At 44.2% G+C, this 20,646-nt stretch overlaps 1 protein-coding gene across 4 annotated transcripts in view; it reads left to right on the forward strand.

The window, feature by feature from the left end:
* Positions 1–316: 316 nt before the first annotated feature.
* LOC105493421 (protein phosphatase targeting COQ7) overlaps positions 317–20,646 on the forward strand; it is a 48,889-nt gene continuing 28,559 nt past the window's right edge. For 2 of the 4 annotated variants that reach the window (XR_003020868.2, XM_011761041.3), the window contains exon 1: positions 320–855. Coding sequence is in view for 2 of the 4 variants with exons in the window: in XM_011761041.3 (XP_011759343.1) it covers positions 633–855 (223 nt within the window). In the remaining 2 variants the exon portion in view is untranslated. Of the gene's footprint in view, positions 856–20,646 lie in introns of all 4 variants that reach the window. The other 2 variants (XR_011608842.1, XM_071071115.1) reach the window with 2 other exon arrangements.

The following is a 20,646-nucleotide window of genomic DNA, read 5'->3' on the forward strand; positions in this document are numbered from 1 at the left end:
GGTGGCGTTATTTATTTAAAACAGGCTTTAAAAGATACGGTTAAAACAGGGGAGAAAACCCTCACGTGGCCCACCTACAATTCCTACTAACTTAACACAGGTCCCGGGTTTGGGGAATCCTCCTAGGTCCTAAATCTTTGGCAGCCAAGTCAAAAGTGACTACGACTCCGGGACTATAATTCCCAGGAGACACTGCGTTCGCACTCTCTGCGCAGGCTCAACCTTGGTGACTACATAAGGCTGAAAGCCCGAGGGGCGGGGCTTGGGGGGGGGCCTGAGCGTTGCATCGGGGCGGGGCTAGGGGCAGGGCCAGGGAGGGGGCGGTGCTGCCGGCGCCGCCCGGAACACGCTAGTGGAGCGGAAGATGGCGGCGGCAGTTGCGGCTGCAGCCGGGACCTCAGTTGGGCTGAGGCGGAGAAGCCGCCGGCTCTGACCTCGCTCTGGCTCCGGTGCGCGCGGCTGAGCGTGTGCGAGGCCCCGCGCGTCGGGCAGGGGCGGCGGCGGCCACTGCTCGCCGCCCTGAGGAGCGCCCCATCGGCGGCGCGACTGCGGCTGAGGAGAGAGCCGGCTCCGGGCCTCCGCGTCCTCCTGCTCCCCCGGCCCCCCGCCTCCTCGGGGGGGCGGCGGCGGCGATGTTCTCGGTCCTCTCGTACGGGCGCCTGGTGGCCCGCGCCGTGCTCGGCGGCCTCTCGCAGACCGACCCTAGGGCCGGCGGCGGCGGCGGCGGCGACTACGGGCTGGTGACGGCCGGCTGCGGCTTCGGCAAGGACTTCCGTAAGGGCCTTCTCAAGAAGGGCGCGTGCTACGGGGACGACGCGTGCTTCGTGGCCCGACACCGTTCCGCGGACGTGCTGGGTGAGTCCCCGGCCCGGTTCCCTCGCCCCAGCCTCGGATCCGCCTCCCGGGGACTCCCCGCGCGGGGCTTCCCCAGTTCCTCCCGGCGGCGAAAGGAGCCAGAGCGCTCACATGGAGGGAGCGCTTACTATGCGCCAGGCGCGGTGCCAAGCGCTCCGAGGCGCGTTTTCCGCTTGAACGACCCCCATTTTAGAGAGGAGGAAACTGAGGCCCACAGCGGTCAAGTCGTGTGCTCAAGGTCACAACCCGAGAGTGTGACCGGTCTGTCCGAGTCCAGAACCACACTCTCGGTCTCACTCGGCCGTGCCAGCCCTGGGCGACCTCGTCCCCTTCCTGGGCGACACCTGCAGGCTCCTAACCTCGCTCTGGTTCTCTCTCGCGTGTCCCGGGGATCCTTGCCTCTTCGCGTGCTCCCGACACCACAGCCCGGCCCAGGCTGTGGGATCGGGCAGTCGTGAACCCCCAGACAGCCCGGCCGTGTTATTTCGCCGCCTGGATGGTGACCAAATCTTCACCCTTTTCGCAGTCTGGCTGTGGGGGCTGCTGGCTTGGCGAAGAAACCCTCACAGCGTGTTCTCCCAAACTGATCTTGTCCACTTGCGGTCACTTGGGGGTTGGCAGAGTCGCCTTAATCCAAAATAGAATGGTCGAACCTACTTGTAGACTGCAGCCGGGAAAGCTTTGAGATTGGTCACAGCCTTTTCAGGCCACAGGTGCTCCCTGAGGCCTATTCCAGTTATACCTTTGGGGGGGTGGGAGACCAGGGAGAGAGCTGGCAGAAAGGGCTAAATATAATTCACAAGCAGTCAGGAACTTTATCATAATGTACGCCTTAGGAGATTTTGTGTATGCTATGGGATACTGTGCCGTTAAAACTCTGAATGAATAAAGCACTCGCTTTGAAGTTGAAGGACGTGTTGTCATTGAACTTGGGTTCAAATGTCACTTTGATTTCCCTTCCCAGGTGAGACTAAGTTTTTGGTTACTTTAAATTTCATATGCTGAGGCAGAGTTTGGCATTGGAACAAATGGTTCTGTAACTTTTTTATGACAGTAATTATTTTTTAATCTGATCTCAGAATAATTGCCTAGTATCTTTGGTTCTACCACATGTAGTGTTTGTGAACATGGGAATGGAAAGGTTGTTCTCAGTTTAATTTATGAATGACCCCATTATCTGGGTTGAAGAAAAAGCATTTAATATTTAGGCAACGCTATTGATATTCACGTGAGAGAGACTTAGAAAGGTCCTGCAGCTTGCAGATTGAAATTGTACAAATCCACCCTGAAGTCAGCTGTCAATAGCTATCTTTTCCCTGATACATTTAGAAGTGCCTCACTCAGTGAGCTTGTGACCTGTGCTGCTTTTGTTTAGTTTTGTTTTGTTTTAGACGGCAGGCTGGAGTACAGTGGTGCAATCTCGGCTCACTGCAACCTCCGCCTCCTGGGTTCAAGCGATTCTCCTGCTTCAGCCTCCCAAGTAGCTTGGATTATAGGCGCCCACCACCATGTCCAGCTCAGTTTTGTATTTTTAGTAGAGATGGGGTTTCACTGTGTTGGCCAGGCCAGTCTCGAACTCCTGAACTTGTGATTGGCCTTGTGTTCGCCTCGGCCTCCCAAAGTGCTAGGATTACAAGTGTGAGCCCGGCCCCTGTGTTGCTTTTTAAAGTTTCGTTCATAACATAAGATAGGGGATAACGAGCCTCTAAGGTTCACCTTATAAATCTGTATGCTGGGCTAGGCGTGGTGGCTCATGCCTGTAATCCCAGCACTTTGGGAGGCTGAAGTGGGTGGATCACCAGGTCAGGAGTTCAAGACCAGACAGACCAATATGGTGAAGCCCTGTCTTTACTAAAAATACAAAAATTAGCCAGGCGTGGTGGCGCGCGCCTGTAGTCTCAACTTCTCAACAGGCTGAGGCGGGAGAATCACTTGAACCAGGGAGGCAGAGGTTGCAGTGAGCCAAGATTGTGCCACTGCACTCCAGCCTGGGCGACAGCGAGACTCCCTCTCAAAAAAAAAAAAAAAAAGAGGCCGGGCGCGGTGGCTCAAGCCTGTAATCCCAGCACTTTGGGAGGCCGAGACGGGCGGATCACAAGGTCAGGAGATCGAGACCATCCTGGCTAACACGGCGAAACCCCGTCTCTACTAAAAACACAAAAAATTAGCCGGGCGAGGTGGCGGCGCCTGTGGTCCCAGCTACTCGGGAGGCTGAGGCAGGAGAATGGCGTAAACCCGGGAGGCGGAGCTTGCAGTGAGCTGAGATCTGGCCACTGCACTCCAGCCTGGGCGACAGAGCGAGACTCCGTCTCAAAAAAAAAAAAAAAAAAAAAAAAAAAAAAGAAAATCTGTATGCGGCTTTTGTGGAAGATCTGTGACTTGATTGATGATTTGTGGAGTATTTAAATGTGTCAAATCCTATATTGAAGCTTGATTTTAAAATTTTAGAAGGCTAGGCCGGGCATGGTGGCTCACGCCTATAATCCCAGCACTTTGGGAGGCCGAGGTGGGCGGATCACCTGAGGTCAGGAGTTGCAGACCAGCCTGGCCAACATGGCGAAACCCATCTCTACTAAAAGTACAAAAATTAGCCAGGAGTGGTGGCACACGCCTGTAATCCCAGCTACTAGGGAGGCTGAGGCAGGAGAATTGCTTGAACTTGGGAGATGGAGGTTGTAGTGAGCCGAGATCGCACCACTGCACTCCAGCCTGGGTAACAGAGCAAGACTTGGTCTCAAAAAAAAAAAAAAAGCAATATGATACAACAAAATTTTGGAAGGCTACCTTCTCAATGGAGTGGGATATTTACAAGAGATGGGGGGATTTTGGTCAAACCCATTCTAAAAAAGTATAAACGTAATTTCATGCCCTAGACATCCTGATGGAAATCCAGCGAACTTTGATGCTCAGCTTTGCCACTTAGTAGCTATGTGATATGTGGTCTTGGGCAGAGCCTCTCTTGAGTCTCCTTTTCTTTATCTGGACTAGGGGATGAAGGGAATGGACGACCTGACCCTTAGTGACTACAGCTTCCGACCGTCATCTCATATTTCCTTTTGTTATTTTCTTTTTTTTGGTGGTGGGGGGGTGGTACGGAGTTCCGCTCTTGTTGCCCAGGCTGGAGTGCAATGGCACCATCTCAGCTCACTGCAACCTCCATCTCCCGGGTTTAAGCGATTCCCCTGCCTCAGCCACCTGAGTAGCTGGGATTACAGGCGTGCGCCACCACGCCCAGCTAATTTTTGTATTTTTAGTAGAAACAGGGTTTCATCTTGTTGGCCAGGCTGGACTCGAACTCCTGATCTCAGGTGATCCACCTGCCTTGGCCTCTCAAAGTGCTGGGATTACAGGCGTGAACCACCACGCCCGGCCCATATTTTCCTTTTGCTTTGAATAGATGGCACCCTTTGTTGTTCTGCACCTTAAATGACAGGTGTCATGGGCACCTTTGGTAGATGCCTGTTTTGTGTGTAGCACTAAACCAGTGGTTTTTAGCTTTCCTTGGTTCACAACCCCTGAGGATCTTTGTCCAAGAGATTTCTCCTCAGGACCCTGTGCGCAGAGATAAAATTTTGCATAGGCTCTTAGGAACTTTGCTGACTCTGTGACTCCTCTAATACCACCTAGAGGTCCATGCATAGGAATCAGATCAAGAACCCCAGCTCTGTACCCTTCTTGAAGGGAATGCCAGTAGTGTGACACAGTCAGATAGTGGTTGCTGATGTAACCAAAGGGTGGTTGTTAGCCATGTTTGACAAAGATCAAGCGTGCACATATGCAAATGGTAGGGGATAGGGGAAGTGAAGGACAGGTTCTCCAGGACTGTCCTGTTATGGAGGAGCTCTTCCGGACGGCAGTCTTGGGAGCCACCTGAAATAACTTCATGAGTTGGCCTCATTTGATCCTTGGCTGTCCTGAACCAGTTCATATGATGGTGACTTCTATTTTATTGATACTGTAAAAGGTGATGACTTTTTTTTTTTTTTGAGACAGAGTCTTGCTCTGCTGCCCAGGCTGGAGTGCAGTGGTGCGATTTCGGCTCACTGCAACCTCTGCCTCCCAGGTTCAAACGATTCTCGTTCCTCAGCCTTCCAAGTAGCTGGGACTACAGGCATGTGCCACCAGGCCTGGCTAATTGTTTGTATTTTTTTTTAGTAGAGACGAGGTTTTGCCACGTTGCCCAGGCTGGTGTCGAACTCCTGACCTCATGTCATCCACCTGCCTCAGCCTTCCAAAGTGCTAGGATTACAGGTGTGAGCCACGGTGTCTGGCTAAGGTGATGACTTTCAGTGACTCTTTAATACTGCTGTCTACTCTAGAGTTTGGAGTTACAAACTGAATTACATTAAAAGGCTGTGTTGAGTAATAACGTTACGTTGAACTTAAGTGCTTTTTGAACCTTTTGGTTCTGTAGATAATTAATTTTCTTTGAATTGACACCGTATTTATTACTGAGTATCTGTGTAACCGATTATTTACTGTGGTCATCTAGGACTCCTTGACTGGATTGAAAACTGTTTCTTTCTTTTTATATGAGAAAGAGAAAGCTTTGTTTCTTTAACTTAAAATTTATCTGTCCTATTAGTCATGCAGTGACTAATAGTACTTGGTGCTTCACAACATTTTGTATAGTCCCCACTGGATTTCTTTTTGGAAGAACCAACTATGGTGGGTGTGGTGAGACATAGGAACCACTCCTATCATTCTCTGGAAAATTGACAAAGGTGCTTTCTCTTTACTAGGTCCAACAGGAGTAAACCAGTACTAGCGGGAGCTATGTACACTTTTCTTGTTCCTTCTTCCCTGTGGCAAATTCCAAGTTCTCTTATTACTCTATATGGCATGGCTTCCTAGGTACACAAAAATATGAGAACTGCATGGTGTAATAGCTGGGCTTCCCACAGCCTTGATGCTACTTAACAATAGAATCAAAGACTGTTGAGAATTGTAACACTTAGAAACCTTGGAGTCTAGTTTTTTTCACCTCACTGATGAGAAAACAGGCCTCCAGAGAGTCAGATGACTTCCCCAAGGTTACTCTACTAGTTACGGGAACTGAGGTTGACACCTATCTCAGTCTCTTAACTGAGACTGTCTTTCCCAGCCCTCTCCCCGTTAGACTACTGGTCAGGTTTTCTTGATGATATATGTGAATTAAAAACCAGTCAGTCTCCTGATACTTTTGTCCTTCGAATGCTTTTCCTGGGTGTGTGTATGTGTGTGTGTTTATAACTTCTTTATTCACTCTGACTCATAACTGAAGTGCAACAAAAACTCCTCTGCATGCTAAACCACAGTTTACAGAAACCACTTATTTTAAAAATGGCAGCCTGGTCTGTGCCATATAAAATTTGACCTCTGAATATTGAGTTGTAAAGTATTTATTATGAAACTGTGGGATGTTTATTTAAGCTTGGTTAAACTTGAAGCCTAAAAATGAAATTAAAATAATTTCATATCCCAGCCATTGGATCTGATTTTGATCGTGGTCAGGATTTTGAAGTGTTTTTGTGAGTAATGTCTGTCTTAAAAGTGGTTGTCTTAAGGTATAAAGATCGTGTGAACAAAATTAAGATCTAAGTTCTATTTAGGAAGTGAATGGATGAGGTAGAATTTGGTGTTCTCAAACAGTGATGATCATTTTAATATACTTATAGAACCTCTATTCTGAAAGTGAGTTGTCCATTTAAAAAAGTAGTCACCTTGAGAGTGCGTGTGTGCCCGCTAACATCAGTCTTTCAAGAAGTCCTCGTTGGAATTTTCCTCAGCTAGATTTCAAGCCATGTCAGGACACCAGTCTCATTATATTACCATAATTTTCTTTCTTTTCTTTTTTTTTTAAATTTTATTTTAAGTTCCAGGATACATGTGCAGGATGTGCCATAATTTTCTTTCTTTTTTTTTTTTGAGACAGAATCTCGCTCTGTCGCTCAGGCTGGAGTGCAGAGGCCGGATCTCAGCTCACTGCAAGCTCCACCTCCCAGGTTCACGCCATTCTCCTGCCTCAGCCTCCCGAGTAGCTGGGACTACAGGCGCCCGCCACCTCGCCCGGCTAGTTTTTTGTATTTTTTAGTAGAGACGGGGTTTCACCGTGTTAGCCAGGATGGTCTCCATCTCCTGACCTCGTGATCCACCAGTCCCGGCCTCCCAAAGTGCTGGGATTACAGGCTTGAGCCACCGCGCCCCGCCCATAATTTTCTTAAAGTCAGATTCCAGCTTCATCTACCTGTTGATAGCAAATATGACCTTGAGTGAATTTTTTTTTTTTTTTTTTTTTTTGAGACAGAGTCACGCTCTTGTGCCCAGGCTGGAGAGCAGTGGCGCGATTTTGGCTCACTGCAACCTCCGCCTCCCAAGTAGCTGGGATTACAGGCGCCCACCATTATACCTGGCTAATTTTTTTTTTTTTTTTTTTTTTTTTTTTTGAGACGGAGTCTTGGTCTGTAGCCCAGGCTGGAGTGCAGTGGCCGGATCTCAGCTCACTGCAAGCTCCGCCTCCCGGGTTTGCGCCATTCTCCTGCCTCAGCCTCCTGAGTAGCTGGGACTACAGGCGCCCGCCACCTCGCCTGGCTAGTTTTTTGTATTTTTAGTAGAGATGGGGTTTCACCGTGTTAGCCAGGATGGTCTCGATCTCCTGACCTCGTGATCCGCCCGTCTCGGCCTCCCAAAGTTATACCTGGCTAATTTTTGTATTTTTAGTAGAGATGGAGTATAACCATGTTGGCCAGGCTAGTCTCAAACTCCTGACCTCAGGCGATCCACCTGCCTTTGCCTCCCACAGTGCTGGAATTACAGGCGTGAGCCGCGCGCCCAGTCCCTTGAGTGAATTTTTAAAAACTGATATGTATAATTCACATTCCATAGCATGTATCCTTTTAAAGTGTACAGTTCAGTAGTTTTTACATTCACAGAGTTGTACAGCCGCTGCCACTATCTAGTTCCAGAATGTTTTTCATCACCCCCCAAGAAACCCCCTATCCATTAGCAGTCACTCCCCATCCCCCAGTCCCTGGCAACAGAAACTAGATTCTGTGGATTTGTGTTTGAGACATTTCATACAAATGGATCATGTAATATGTGGCCTTTCCCTTAGCATGTTTTCCCTTAGCATGTTTTCAGAGTTGATCCATGTTGGAGCATGTGTCAGTACTTCCTCCCTTTTTATGACTGAATAATGTTCCATTGTATGAATATACCACATTTTGTTGATCCATTCATCTGTTGATGGGGCCACTAAATTGTTTCCACTTTGGGCTGCTGTGAATAGTACTAAGCACATTTGTGTACAAGCTTTTGTATGGACATATGTTTTTAATTTGAGGGGATATATACGTAGGAGTAGAATTGCTGGGTCATATTGTAACCTTGTTTAACTTTGTGAGAAATATAGCTCTTTTTTTATGTAGTTATATGGTATTAATATACATATTACTTTATATAAGCGAAAATATTTTTAAAATTGCAGTAATCAAATATATAAATTCTGAGATCAGTCGGTGTTTTAAATATGCCTGATTTCATAATGAGCTGTGTGCTTCCAAGAGAATTGTGGAATATTAATAAGGAAGTGTGACTGGGTTTAGTAAAAGAGCCGTCTAGGACTAATGAAATAGCAGGGTTTAGGAAGCCACTGACTAGTGGCTTTCTGACTATTCTGAGTGTTCTTTCATTCTGTAATACGTAAGATTACAGGGTTGATGGATAGAGGTTTGCTGTTTGCTTTTTAAACTTCTGTTCCTTGATATTTTTCTCATTTTGCTATATAGGTGTATTGCAGTTTTTATAAGGTACTTATAAGGTACCTTTATTTTTGAAGTCATTTCCTCATTTGTTATAGCTTCAGAGCTACTTTTCCTTTCTTCACAACTGTTTTGAGATTTTTCTAGCTTAGTTTAAAATTTTCCTAACTTACAGTTTATCTCTCAATTTCTTAATCTCTTCAAAGGATTCTGGTTGAATCCTTCTGTAGTGCAAGTAATTGAATTTTAGAAGCATAACTGTTTACTTTTTATAAGTGCCTTTTTAAAGGAGGTTTTAAATTGTAGCAGAAGGTAGAGTACAGATGGAAGCTGTTGTGGAGGTTTCTTTTTTTTTTTTTTTTTTTGAGGTGGGGTTCCTGGATGGGAGGAGGCTGTACCCTGAACTTTAGCACTGCTTTATGAAACTGGGCAATACATAACCTGAATGGTTGCAACAGTATCCAAATGGAGTTTGTACTAGTGTATGACACCAGAAGCACTACACCAGGTTAGAATGTGCCCTACAACCATGTCCTTTGAGTAGCTCAAATGCTAAAGTTAAGTTCAAGCTAAATGTCAAATTCATTTTATGTTCCCATGCCTTTTAGAGAGAGGTCTTGCCTGGGGCTTTAGGTTCAGAAGTTTTAGGAAAATGCTTTGCAAAAGTAAGTTAGCAGTATTTTATTTCTAAAGAAATTTGACTTTTCAAACTGGAAGTTTTAGTTTATTAAAAATAATGTGAGCTTGCCTTTCAAACTTAGATGTTAACTTTTGGTCTCTTTTTAAGAAGTGATGTCCTGGATCCTAATTTTTGTTGTTAGCAACAAAATTTATGAGTCTGTCTTGTTTGGGAGTTGTCATATATTTTTAAAATCTGATAGGGGCCAGGTGCGGTGGGTCACGACCTATAATCCCAGAACTTTGGGAGGCCAAGGCAGGTGGATCATTTGAGGTCAAAAGTTCAAGACCAGCCTAGCCAACATGGCGAAACCCCGTCTCCACTAAAAGTTAAAAAAAAAAAAAAAAAAAAAAAAAAAAACCGGCATGGTGGCATGCACCTGTAATCCCAGCTACTAGGGAGGCTGAGACATGAGAATCACTTGAACTCTGGAAGCAGAGGTTGCAGTGGGCCAAGATCGTGCCACTGCACTCCAACCTGGATGACAGAGCCAGTCTCTGTCTCAAGAATAATGATAATAATAATAATAATCTGATAGGGAGTTTTCTATTTCCCTGAGAACTAAAATAATTTGTTTCCTAACAGTTCACAAAATTGCATGTCATAAATCAAGACTTTTTGTAAAAGCTGACCTATTGCAGAGGGCATTAGGCTAACACACGACTTATTATTCATTTCAACTTGAATTGACAACTGGCACAGCTCTTTCAATTTAGTTTAAAGTTTTTAAAGAAGAAAAGATGTGCTAAATATTTTTGAATAAAATCTCCAACAGGAAAAATCCCCAACAGGATTGGGGATTGAGGATTGGGGAATGGGGAAGGATAGAAGCTTTTCTTTAAGGAGTAAAAATGCTTCATGCTTTTTTCTTCTAAGCCAGTTGTTTGATATCTAACACAAAACATGATTCTCCCATCCTTCTAGTGCTTTATATAGTGCCTTAGAAGTTGCAAAAGCGTTTATATTTTACCTTATTTAATCTTTGTAACTACAAAGCTGCTGCTCTTATCTCCACTTAATCTGAATCTGTTTCCTCATCTATAAAATTGACACATCAAATAATGGAGTATAGTTAGTATTATATTGGGACTTGAACCTAGGTCTCTTGCTTGCATGTCTAATGCTTTTATTTTTATTTATTTATTTATTTATTTTTTAATTATTGTAGAGACAGAGTCTCTCTGTGTTGCCCAGTCTGGTCTCAAATTCCTGGGCTCCAGCGATCCTCCCACCTCAGCTTCTCAGAGTGCTGCGATTTAAGGCATGAACCACGTGCCAGCCTGTGTAGTGCTTTTATTTATTTATTCATTTAGAGACAGAGTTTTGCTCTTGTTGCCCAGGCTGGAATGCAGTGGCGCAATCTCCGCCTCCCGGGTTCAAGCAATTCTCCTGCTTCATCCTCCTGAGTAGCTGGGATTACAGGCATGTGCCACCACACCCGGCTAATTTTGCATTTTTAGTAGAGACAGGGTTTCTCTGTGTTGGTCAGGCTGGTCTTGAACTCCTAATCTCAAGTAATCTGCCCGCCTTGGCCTCCCAAAGTGCTGGGATTACAGGTGTGAGCCACTGTGCCCGGCCTGTGTAGTGCTTTTTAAATAATGGCTGTTTAGTGCTTATAAAAGTAACACTTCTACAGAGAAGTACCACATAAAACACCTGTAATTTATAACTCAGCTATAGTAAGCTATAGTCATTGTGGTTCCCTCTAGCCTTTGTGTATATAATTGTATACATGTTATTAAATAACCTAGAATACACATTAGATTAATATTCATTCTACTCTGTAAAGCTTAAAAAGTTGCAAGAGTATGCAAATGGAGTTTGTAATAGTGTATGACTCCAAAAGCATGTTGGAGTGCATGTTTCCATACTGGTAAGCATAACTGCATCATATTCTCCTGCATTTATAGCCTATCAGTTACTAAACCAGTCCTCTATTTGTGGTTATTTAGGTTGTTTCCAATTTTCTGTTATAAATAACACTAGAATGAGTATCTCTTTACATCCGAATATTTCCTCAGGGTAAATTCCTTGAAGAGGAGTTCCTGGGTCAAAGCCTATGAGCATTTGCAAGGCCTTTGATAAAGATGACCATAGGGCCAGGTATGGTGGTTTACGCCTATAATCCCAACACTTTGGGAGGCCAAAGCACGCAGATCCCTGGAGGTCGGGAGTTTGAGAGCAGCCTGGCCAACATGGTTAAAACCCGTCTCTACTGAAAATACAAAAATTAGCTGGGCGTAGTGGCAGTCGCCTGTAATCCCAACTACTCAGGAGGTTGAGGCAGGAGAATTGCTTGAACCCAGGAGGTGGAGGTTGCCGTGAGCCGAGATCACGCCACTGTGCTCCAGCGTGGGCGACAGAGCGAGACTGGTCCCAATAAATAAATAAATAAATAAATAAAAAGATTACCATAGGTCCCCCAGAAAGGTTATATATTACTTTCCCAACTGCTGTGAAATTGCTCTCATCAGCAAGCTTATTGTGGATCTTGAGTCTGTCTCACTTAAGAATTTATGAATTTACTAGGTTCCCAAATAGTGGTTTTCGAGATGAGTAAGTTTAGAGTTGATGAACTGTTCTAGAATGGATTGAATTGTTGGTGTGAATCCTAAGGACTACAAAATGACTGCAAAAACTTTGCCAGAGACTACGAAAGTGACTTGCTGTAAGGAGTGCTTTCTGCTGAAGGGCCCAGTACTATTTTTACTTGGCGAATTCCAACACATTTTTGCACTGTTCTGGTACTCATTAACAAAGTATTTTGAAAAGAAAGGGAATTTGCTTCTTTTTGGACTACTCTGTACATTGTTATCTTTGTCTTTTTTTTTTTTTTTTTGAGAAGGAGACTCACTCTGTCACCCAGGCAGGAGTGTAGTGACGTGGTCTCAGCTCACTGCAACCTCCGCCTCCCAGTTCAAGTGATTCTCCCGCCTCAGCCTTCCTAGTAGCTGGGACTACAGGCACATGCCACCACATCGGCTAATTTTTGTATTCTTAGTAGAGATGGGGTTTCACTATGTTGGCTAGGCTGGTCTTGAACTCCTGACCTCATGATCTGCCCGCCTTGGCCTCCCAAAGTTCTGAGATTACAGGTGTGAGGTGAGCCACTGCACCCAGCCATGTTATCTTTCAAGGATGCTGCTACCTAGCAAGTTTTTTGAACTATCAAAATTAGTCTATGCTGTCATTTGAGGTAAATGCAAAAGGTTGGCTGGGCAACAAATGAGGCAAACAAAAAGTCCTTCCGTTTTCACATCTGCTATGTTTGAATAGTAGCAGTTTGGGGCAAGAAAATAAGATTTAAGCTGTTTCCATAAGAGCTAGAAAACTGTCCATGGCCTCTAGGTTGACCACTAATTGGTGGTGAAATCATTAGTGTTTCAATGAAATGAGAAAGTCTAAATAAGGATGCCTTATGTATACATTGTTGTTAGAAATCCATTTCTCTTGGTTTTGAGAGGCCATTTTGATCCTGTCATTTTTTTCTTATTAAAATACACAATTCACCAAACCCTCAATGATCTTTGAATAACAGAGTTAGTGTGTTTTCTGGATGCCTGAAACTGTTTAGTATCAAACCCTATATAGGCTATGTTTTTTTCTATACATACATACATACATACCTGTGATAAAGTTTAATTTACAAATTAGGCACAGTTAGAGGTGAGCAGCAATAATTACTGCACAATTCTATACATGCATATTTATAGATCATTTGACTTCAGTGAAGTCAATTAATACTAATTTATAACCATCTTGTTTGTTGTTGTTGTTCCAGGATTTTATGCTTGACCATCTTTTATTCTTTTATTGGAATTTCAAATTGAAAAGTAGTTGAGGTGTTTGTTAGTGGCTTAAAAAAGAGAAACTTTGCCAACATTTTAGTTAGGTGTTTAAAACTAAAGTGAAAGGACAAGGGGCAGTGTTTCCACTCTCTAAATCATTTTTGAAACTTCACTGGAAATATACATGTGGCAGTGCAATAAGGACAAGAGACAATAAATTGGGAAGCCTGAAATGGAGCCTTTGTTTCAAAACTAGTCCATGCAGTAAATGTAATATTGTATGTGAAATGCAAAGTATAGCCCTATTTGTTTTGTTTTCTTTTCCTAACTGAATGAAGACAGGATAGCCCTATTTGTTAACCTTTTTTATAAAGAGTTTGTTAAACTGGCTCTTTTTTCCTGCAGTGTGACTTAAAAGTCCCACAGTCTTGGATCCAAGAAAAGGACTCTAGAGAGACTATGTCTTCCTGCCCCTCATTTCACAGATGAGGAAACTAAATCTTAGCGAAACGATTTGACCAGTATCTTAGGTCCAGTTAGTGGCAAAGAAAGTTGGGAGCAGTGTTATCTCCAGACTTTTCTTTAATGCTCTTTCCATCAGCTCAGTCCTCTCTTTGTCTTTTTTTATTTTTATTTTTTGAGACGGAGTCTCACTCTGTCACCCAGGCTGGAGTACAGTGGTGTGATCTCCGCTCACTGCAACCTCCACCTCCTGGGTTCAAGCAGTTCTCCTGCCTCAGCCTCCCATGTAGCTGGGATTACAGGCACCCGCCATCATGCCCGGCTATTTTTTGTATTTTTAGTAGAGATGGGGTTTCACCATGTTGGCCAGGCTGGTCTTGATCTCCTGACCTCAAGTGATCTGTCCACCTTGGCCACCCAAAGTGCTGGGATTACAGGTGTGAGCCACCATGCCTGGCTTTTTTTTTGGGTGGGGGGGGACAGGGGGGGAGTATAGGGTCTTGCTGTATTGTCCAGGCTGGAGTACATTAGCTTTTCTCTACACAGGTGCAGTTGTAGTGCACTGCAGCCTCGACCTGAACTGAAGCCATCCTTCTGCCTCAGCCTCCCAAGTAGTTGAGCCTCCCAAGTAGTTGAGCCACCTTGCCTGGCAGCCTTCTCTTTGAATGGCCTGTTAGAGGAACATCTTGTAGCGAGTTCTGACCCAGGGAATGACACCTTGTGAAACGCTAGGATCCATTACCAGGTTCAATCCCTTTGGAGTTTTTGGCTAAAAGTTTGTATACCAGATGATTGGTGTTCTAACTTTTCATGTGTGGTCAGCTGAATTCATTGTTTATTGGTTGCTTCCTATTAGTTCCTGACAGGTGTTTTAAAGACTAATGAACAAAACAGACTTCAACCCTGATGTTTCATAGTCCTGTGGGGAAGGCAAACATGCACAGGACTGGTGTGAAAGAATACGCATGAGGGCCGGGCGCGGTGGCTCGTGCCTATAATCCCAGCACTTTGGGAGGCCGAGGCGGGTGGATCACCAGGTCAGGAGATCCAGACCATCCTGGCTAACACGGTGAAACCCCGTCTTTACTAAAAATACAAAAAAATTAGCCGGACGTGGTGGCAGGCGCCCGTAGTCCCAGCTACTGGGGAGGCTGAGGCAGGAGAATGGCGTGAACCCGGGAGGCGGAGCTTGCAGTGACCGAGATTGCGGCACTGCACTCCAGCCTGGGCTACAGAGTGAGACTCCATCTCAAAAAATAAAAATAAAAAAAAATACGTATGAAGTTGTAGGGGCACAGCGTCAGGACTTAAGAGACGGGTTTTTCAGTAAGCTGAGGCAAATGAGAAGAATGGGGATGCTCCAGATTGAGGGCTCAGCAAAGGCAAAGTAGATCCCCAAAACTGTAGCTGTTTCATGGCTGGTAGGGTCCGCATAGGGGGCAGTGTTGAGAATTGATGTTAGAAAATAGACTGAGACTAAATTGTCATGTTAAGGAATTGGGTGGTTTTTTTGTTTGGTTTTGTTTGTTTTTTGGGGGGGTAGGTGGGGAGGAAGCTATAGAAGAGGTCTTTGCTTTTGAAGAGGCAGCACATTCAAATGGTAGAGAATTTAATAGGTATTCAGAATTCAAAAGAGTGCACAGTGAAGTCTCACCACCCTTGTCTCCAAGCTACAAAGTCCTCTCAAGAGGCAACCAGAGTTACTAGTTTCTGTGTATCCTCCTAAAGAATATTTTACATATACAAGCAAATAAATATGTATACATGGAAGGTATTTGACTAGAGAAGTAACATGGACATTGCGATGTTGTAAAGAAACAAATCGATACAGAGGGTGTAATGGGAGAACTGAAGGCAAAAGACCAGTTACGAAGCTACTGAAATAGTCTGAGCTAGAAAGGGCTTTACCTAGGGCAGTGAGAAGTAGTAGAGCTTCAGACTCATTGTAGACTTGGTGATAATTGGTCAGCAGATGAAAGAAAGAGGAGTGGAAATTGATTTAGAGGTTTTGCACTTGGAAGATGCCTTAGGGTTTCTAAGCCTAGAAGTATGGGTAGTTGGGCTGCCGTTAATTAGGGTGGGAAATGCAAAAAGGAAGGATCAAGTTTGGGAACAGAAAATGGCATTGTTTGGTACAAGAGGCAATTTACAAGCAGAACCATCAGGCTTGTGGAATGCTTCTATCCAGCTGGACTGCTAATTCTCATTAGAATAACCTGTGCTGAGAGGCCTAGGCCCACCCTGGCCACACCAACTCAGGGAGTAGGGCTGGGGTTCCATAGGTAATCTCAGTATGCGGCAAGGGTGGGGAATCATTGGGCCAGGTACTAGGCCAGCCAATGGGGATGAAACGATGGTTAGCAGTGTGCGACTCAGCCCTCTGGGGGCTCACAATATACAGAGGAAGAAAAGAGAAGGGAAGATCGCTATAAAGACACTGGTATTATTGTGGTGACAAAGAAAATGGTTAGGCCCATGTATGTATTCCTCATAGTTTTAGGATTTCCCATGTAAAATGAGAAATCTTTGAGTTGGAATCCTGACACAGAGGCGGCGGCAGGCTCTGAATAAATATTTGCTAAATAAGGTTACTTCAGAGTCCTTCTGGGGAAAATATTCTTTTCAAAGTGCAGGTAAATCCTTTTTTCCTTGTTATTTTTGGAGACAAATATACGTTTATTTCTTAGTACTTGAAAATGTTACTGTTGAATGTTTAATGGAATATTGAATGGTGGTAGATGTGTGACTGAAAGAGCTGAATGGACTACTCATCTTTTATGCATTATCTCTGAGTGGGCATTGTCTTTTGGTTGTGACCACAGACTAGTATTTGTAGAGCTGGCAGCCTACAAACATGGGCCAAAGACTGTTTTCTGATTGCTGCAGTCTAGGCTGGTCTGTTTGCTGCTCACTGGCCTTTCTTAAAGATAGGCATAACTCTCACTTGCCGAATGTTGGCTGTGAGCGGAGCACTGGCAGGTGTTCTGAACAGGTTATCCTCGTTCCTCACACCAGCACTGTGAAATTGAGGATACGACTCCATTCACAGGTGAACCTACTGAAGCTCAGAGAGCTGCTCAAGGCCACGCTTAGCACATCTTGTTCTGGGGCTGGAGTTTGAACCCAGATCTGCCTCCAGAGCCTGTGTCCTTGCTCAGTATCCCACATTGCCTTTCCAGTTAGAAATTATCATTTTAGACTTTCTTTTAGGGAGGTAATTTTGGCTGATTGTGAATTCTACTTAGTTATTAGCTATTACTTTTGTTTTAATTAAGGGGTTTTGCTCAACTGTTAACTATTAGTTAAAACAAAAGCTTCACAAGCCTTGTTGAGTTTGGTAGCCTCAGGCCAGCCTTTCCTTGGACCTCCTAAATGCCATAAGCTCTACACTGCATTGTTTGCGCTGATTAATGGTGAGAGGTTCCTGGCATGAGTGTAATAGACCTGGAGGTCAAGTTTCCCTGCTCTTAGAACTCTCACCTGCTATGACTTGTACTTTATTCCTGTAAGTCAGAATCCTAGGGAGTTGCTCAAAATGCCTGTCTCGTCAACCTCTCCTACAACTCATGTTTTCTTTTATCCTTCAAGGCTCATTTCAGACACTTCTTCATGAATCCGTTTGATTCCTTCAGCTATGCATAATCTGACCTTCTTTGCTTTTGTTTTTATTGGTGCATATTTTGCTTTATTGTAGTCATATGTCTTGAATCTCCCTGAACTGTCCTCCTCAGACAAAATCACTTCATTTTCAGTTCCCATATGCAGGAAATATTTTATTACATATAAATCCCTTTAGCTCCCTTTCATCGTAGTGTCTTGCATACAGTAAATGTCCAATAAAATGTGTTGGATAGTTTTAATATTAAATGTAAGTATAGAATGTAGTTTTTACCTGATTTACATAAATAGTTCTTGTCATCCTTCCCATAAAACTAACATTACTCATTGCTAAAAAATTGGAAAGTATGGGCCAGGCGCGGTGGCTCATGCCTGTAATCCCAGCACTTTGAGAGGCCAAGGCTGATCACTTGAGGTCAGGAGTTCAAGACCAGCCTGGCCAAGATGGTGAAACCCCATCTCTGCTAAAAATACAAAAAATTAGCCGGGCATGGTTATGGGTGCCTATAATCCCAGCTACTCAGGAGGCTGAGGCAGGAGAATCTCCTAAACCCGGGAGGTGGAGGTTGCAGTGAGCTGAGATTGCGCCATTGCACTCCATCCTGGACAACAAAAGCGAAACTCTGTCTCAAAAAATATATATGTGTGTGTGTGTGTGTGTGTGTGTGTGTATACAAAATTAGTGTTCAGAAGTTAAGAGACAGCTCTCCACTTGGCAGGCTATTCAAAGGAATGATGTTCTCATTTAAAGGGGAAAAAAAAGTTACATTTGTGCCAGGCCACATGTGACTATAGACCTCTCCCAGAGGGTGCCTATTTTAGTCAAGGCCAGCCCTTATTTTTATAGAAGGTGAAGAAAGCGGTGGGTAAATAGTATCTTCTTTGGGGTTAGGTCAAGGATATATGGCTTGTCGTAAATAACAGGTTGACAAGAATTCTAGATCTAATCTTGTAAATTATAAACAGAAGGAAAACCTTCTCCCCGGCCTAAAGGGCCAGTACAAGTAGGCACATAACAGATAGCTCACCTTTGATTGCTTGTTACTTCCTTACTTAAGTTTTGAATTATTTGGTATTATGTGACATTTTCTAACACCTGAAAACAAACTGAAGCCACAGCTTTAATAGAGGCTCTTAATTCTGTAACATACTTAGTGCCCTGCCTCTGCTGTTCATAACTTACAATAAGTATGACCTCCCAGATGATTTGTTTGTTGCTTCCTCCTGTCCAGAAAGCATTGCTAACAGCATTTGGCATTTGAGGAAGATACTGTGGCAGGCCAGAAAGAAGTGAAGTGACCTTTTCAGTGACTTAACCTTCAACTGTGCAGCTTATGGAAGGCAGGCCAGTGATTCATACCAAGTCTGTAAGTTGCACAAGTTCCCCAAGCCACAGTTGAACCGGAATAGATAATTCCACATTCAGTGTTTGGTATTTATACAGAATTATTGAAGTTAAAGGAAGAACATTTTTATTTTTAAAAGGTTGACCTTAAGTTTCTTTGCCTTCACACAATCGTTTCCTAATCCTCATGTCAGTGCCTTTCACTGCTTTTTAAGACAAGGCAACTGCCCAGAATAGTCTGGAAATTATCTTCTCTAGTTAATGAAGTATTCTAGACATAGGTGTAAGTGTATGTGGAGGCTCATTAATTTGATTAATTCTTAAGTAGTCTCATATTTACTAAGCTAGCAAGGAATAGCTAACTATTTTGTTTGGAATTCTCGAACGCAAAATGAACCACTTATTCCAGCTTTTATTTTGTTATTTGAGTTTTGCCTATAGTTTCCATTTTCACACTTTTTTTTTTTTTTTTTGAGATGGAATTTTGCTCTTGCTGCCTAGACTGGAGTGCAATGGCGCGATCTTGGCTCACCACAACTTCCGCCTCCCAGGTTCAAGCGATTCTACTGCCTCAGTCTCCTGAGTACCTGGGATTACAGACATGTGCTACCATGCATGGCTAATTTTGATTTTTAGTAGAAATGGGGTTTCACCATGTTGGCCAGGCTGGTCTTGAACTCCTGACCTCAGGTTGATCCACCTGCCTCAGCCTCCCAAAGAGCTGGGATTACAGGCGTAAGTCACCTCATGTGGCCATTTTCACACATTTTATTACAGAGTTGAACCTTTCTTTCCATCCTTTGAGCTTCATTACCTTCACTTCTGAATTAACTTCTGCTTAGAGATCTTGTTCTTGACGTAGTCTTGATCTCTGGAGAATCAAAAGACACAGATTTCATTGTGATTAATGTGGAATGGAAACTTCTTTTTTCTTCTTCTTCTTTTTTTTTTTTTTTTGAGATGTAGTCTCACTCACCCTGTTGCCCAGGCTGGAGTGCAATGGCGCAATCTTTGCTCACTGCAGTCTCTGCCTCCCGGGTTCAGGCAGTTCTATCTCAGTTTCCTAAGTAGCTGAGACTACAGGTGCCCACTATCAAGCCCAGCTAATTTTTGTATTTTTAGTAGAGACAGGGTTTTGCCACGTTGACCAGGCTGGTCTCGAACTCCTGACCTCAGGTGATCCACCCACCTCGACCTCCCAAAGTGCTGGGATTATAGGCATGAGCCACTGCACCTGGCCAGAAACATCTTTCTTCTTCTTTTTTTTATTTTCTTTTTTCTTTTTTTGAGATGGAATCTCGCTCTGTCACCCAGGCTAAAGTGCAGTGGCTCAATCACAGCTCACTGCAACCTCTGCTTCCTGGGTTCAAGCGATTCTCCTGCCTTAGTTACCCAACTAGCTGGTATTATAGGCGTGCGCCACCATGCCTGGTTCATTTGTATATTTTTAGTAAAGATGAAGTTTCACCATGTTGGCCAGGCTGGTCTCAAACTCCTGACCTCAAGTGATCTGCTCACCTCAGCCTCCCAAAGTGCTGGGATTATAGGTGTGAGCCACTGCACTGGGCCAGAAATTTCTTGCAAAGGGAGTATTTCACTTGCTTGTTAAAACAGGAAGTGCAGCATAATCTATATAATTTTACTTCCATAGAACTGAAAGGACTGTTGTTAGTCAAAAAGTAAATGGCATTTTTTTTTTTTTTTTTTTTTTTTGAGACGGAGTCTTGCTCTGTCGCCCGGGCTGGAGTGCAGTGGCGCGATCTCGGCTCACTGCAAGCTCCGCCTCCCGGGCTTACGCCATTCTCCTGCCTCAGCCTCCCGAGTAGCTGGGACCACAGGCGCCCCGCCACCTCACCCGGCTAGTTTTTTGTATTTTTTAGTAGAGACGAGGTTTCACCATGTTCGCCAGGATGGTCTCGATCTCCTGACCTCGTGATCCGCCCGTCTCGGCCTCCCAAAGTGCTGGGATTACAGGCTTGAGCCACCGCGCCCGGCCGCAAATGGCATTTTTATGTATAACTTGATAGAATATATTTGTTGAATATAGTTTTTCAGTAATCCTGCTTTTCATTCATTTGGATTTTTTTTTTTTTTTTTTTTTTGAGACGGAGTCTCAATCTGTTGCCCAGGCTGGAGTGTTGTGGTGCGATCTCAGCTCCC

This window comes from Macaca nemestrina, chromosome 10 (assembly GCF_043159975.1).
Source record: "Macaca nemestrina isolate mMacNem1 chromosome 10, mMacNem.hap1, whole genome shotgun sequence".
Lineage (NCBI taxonomy): Eukaryota > Metazoa > Chordata > Mammalia > Primates > Cercopithecidae > Macaca > Macaca nemestrina.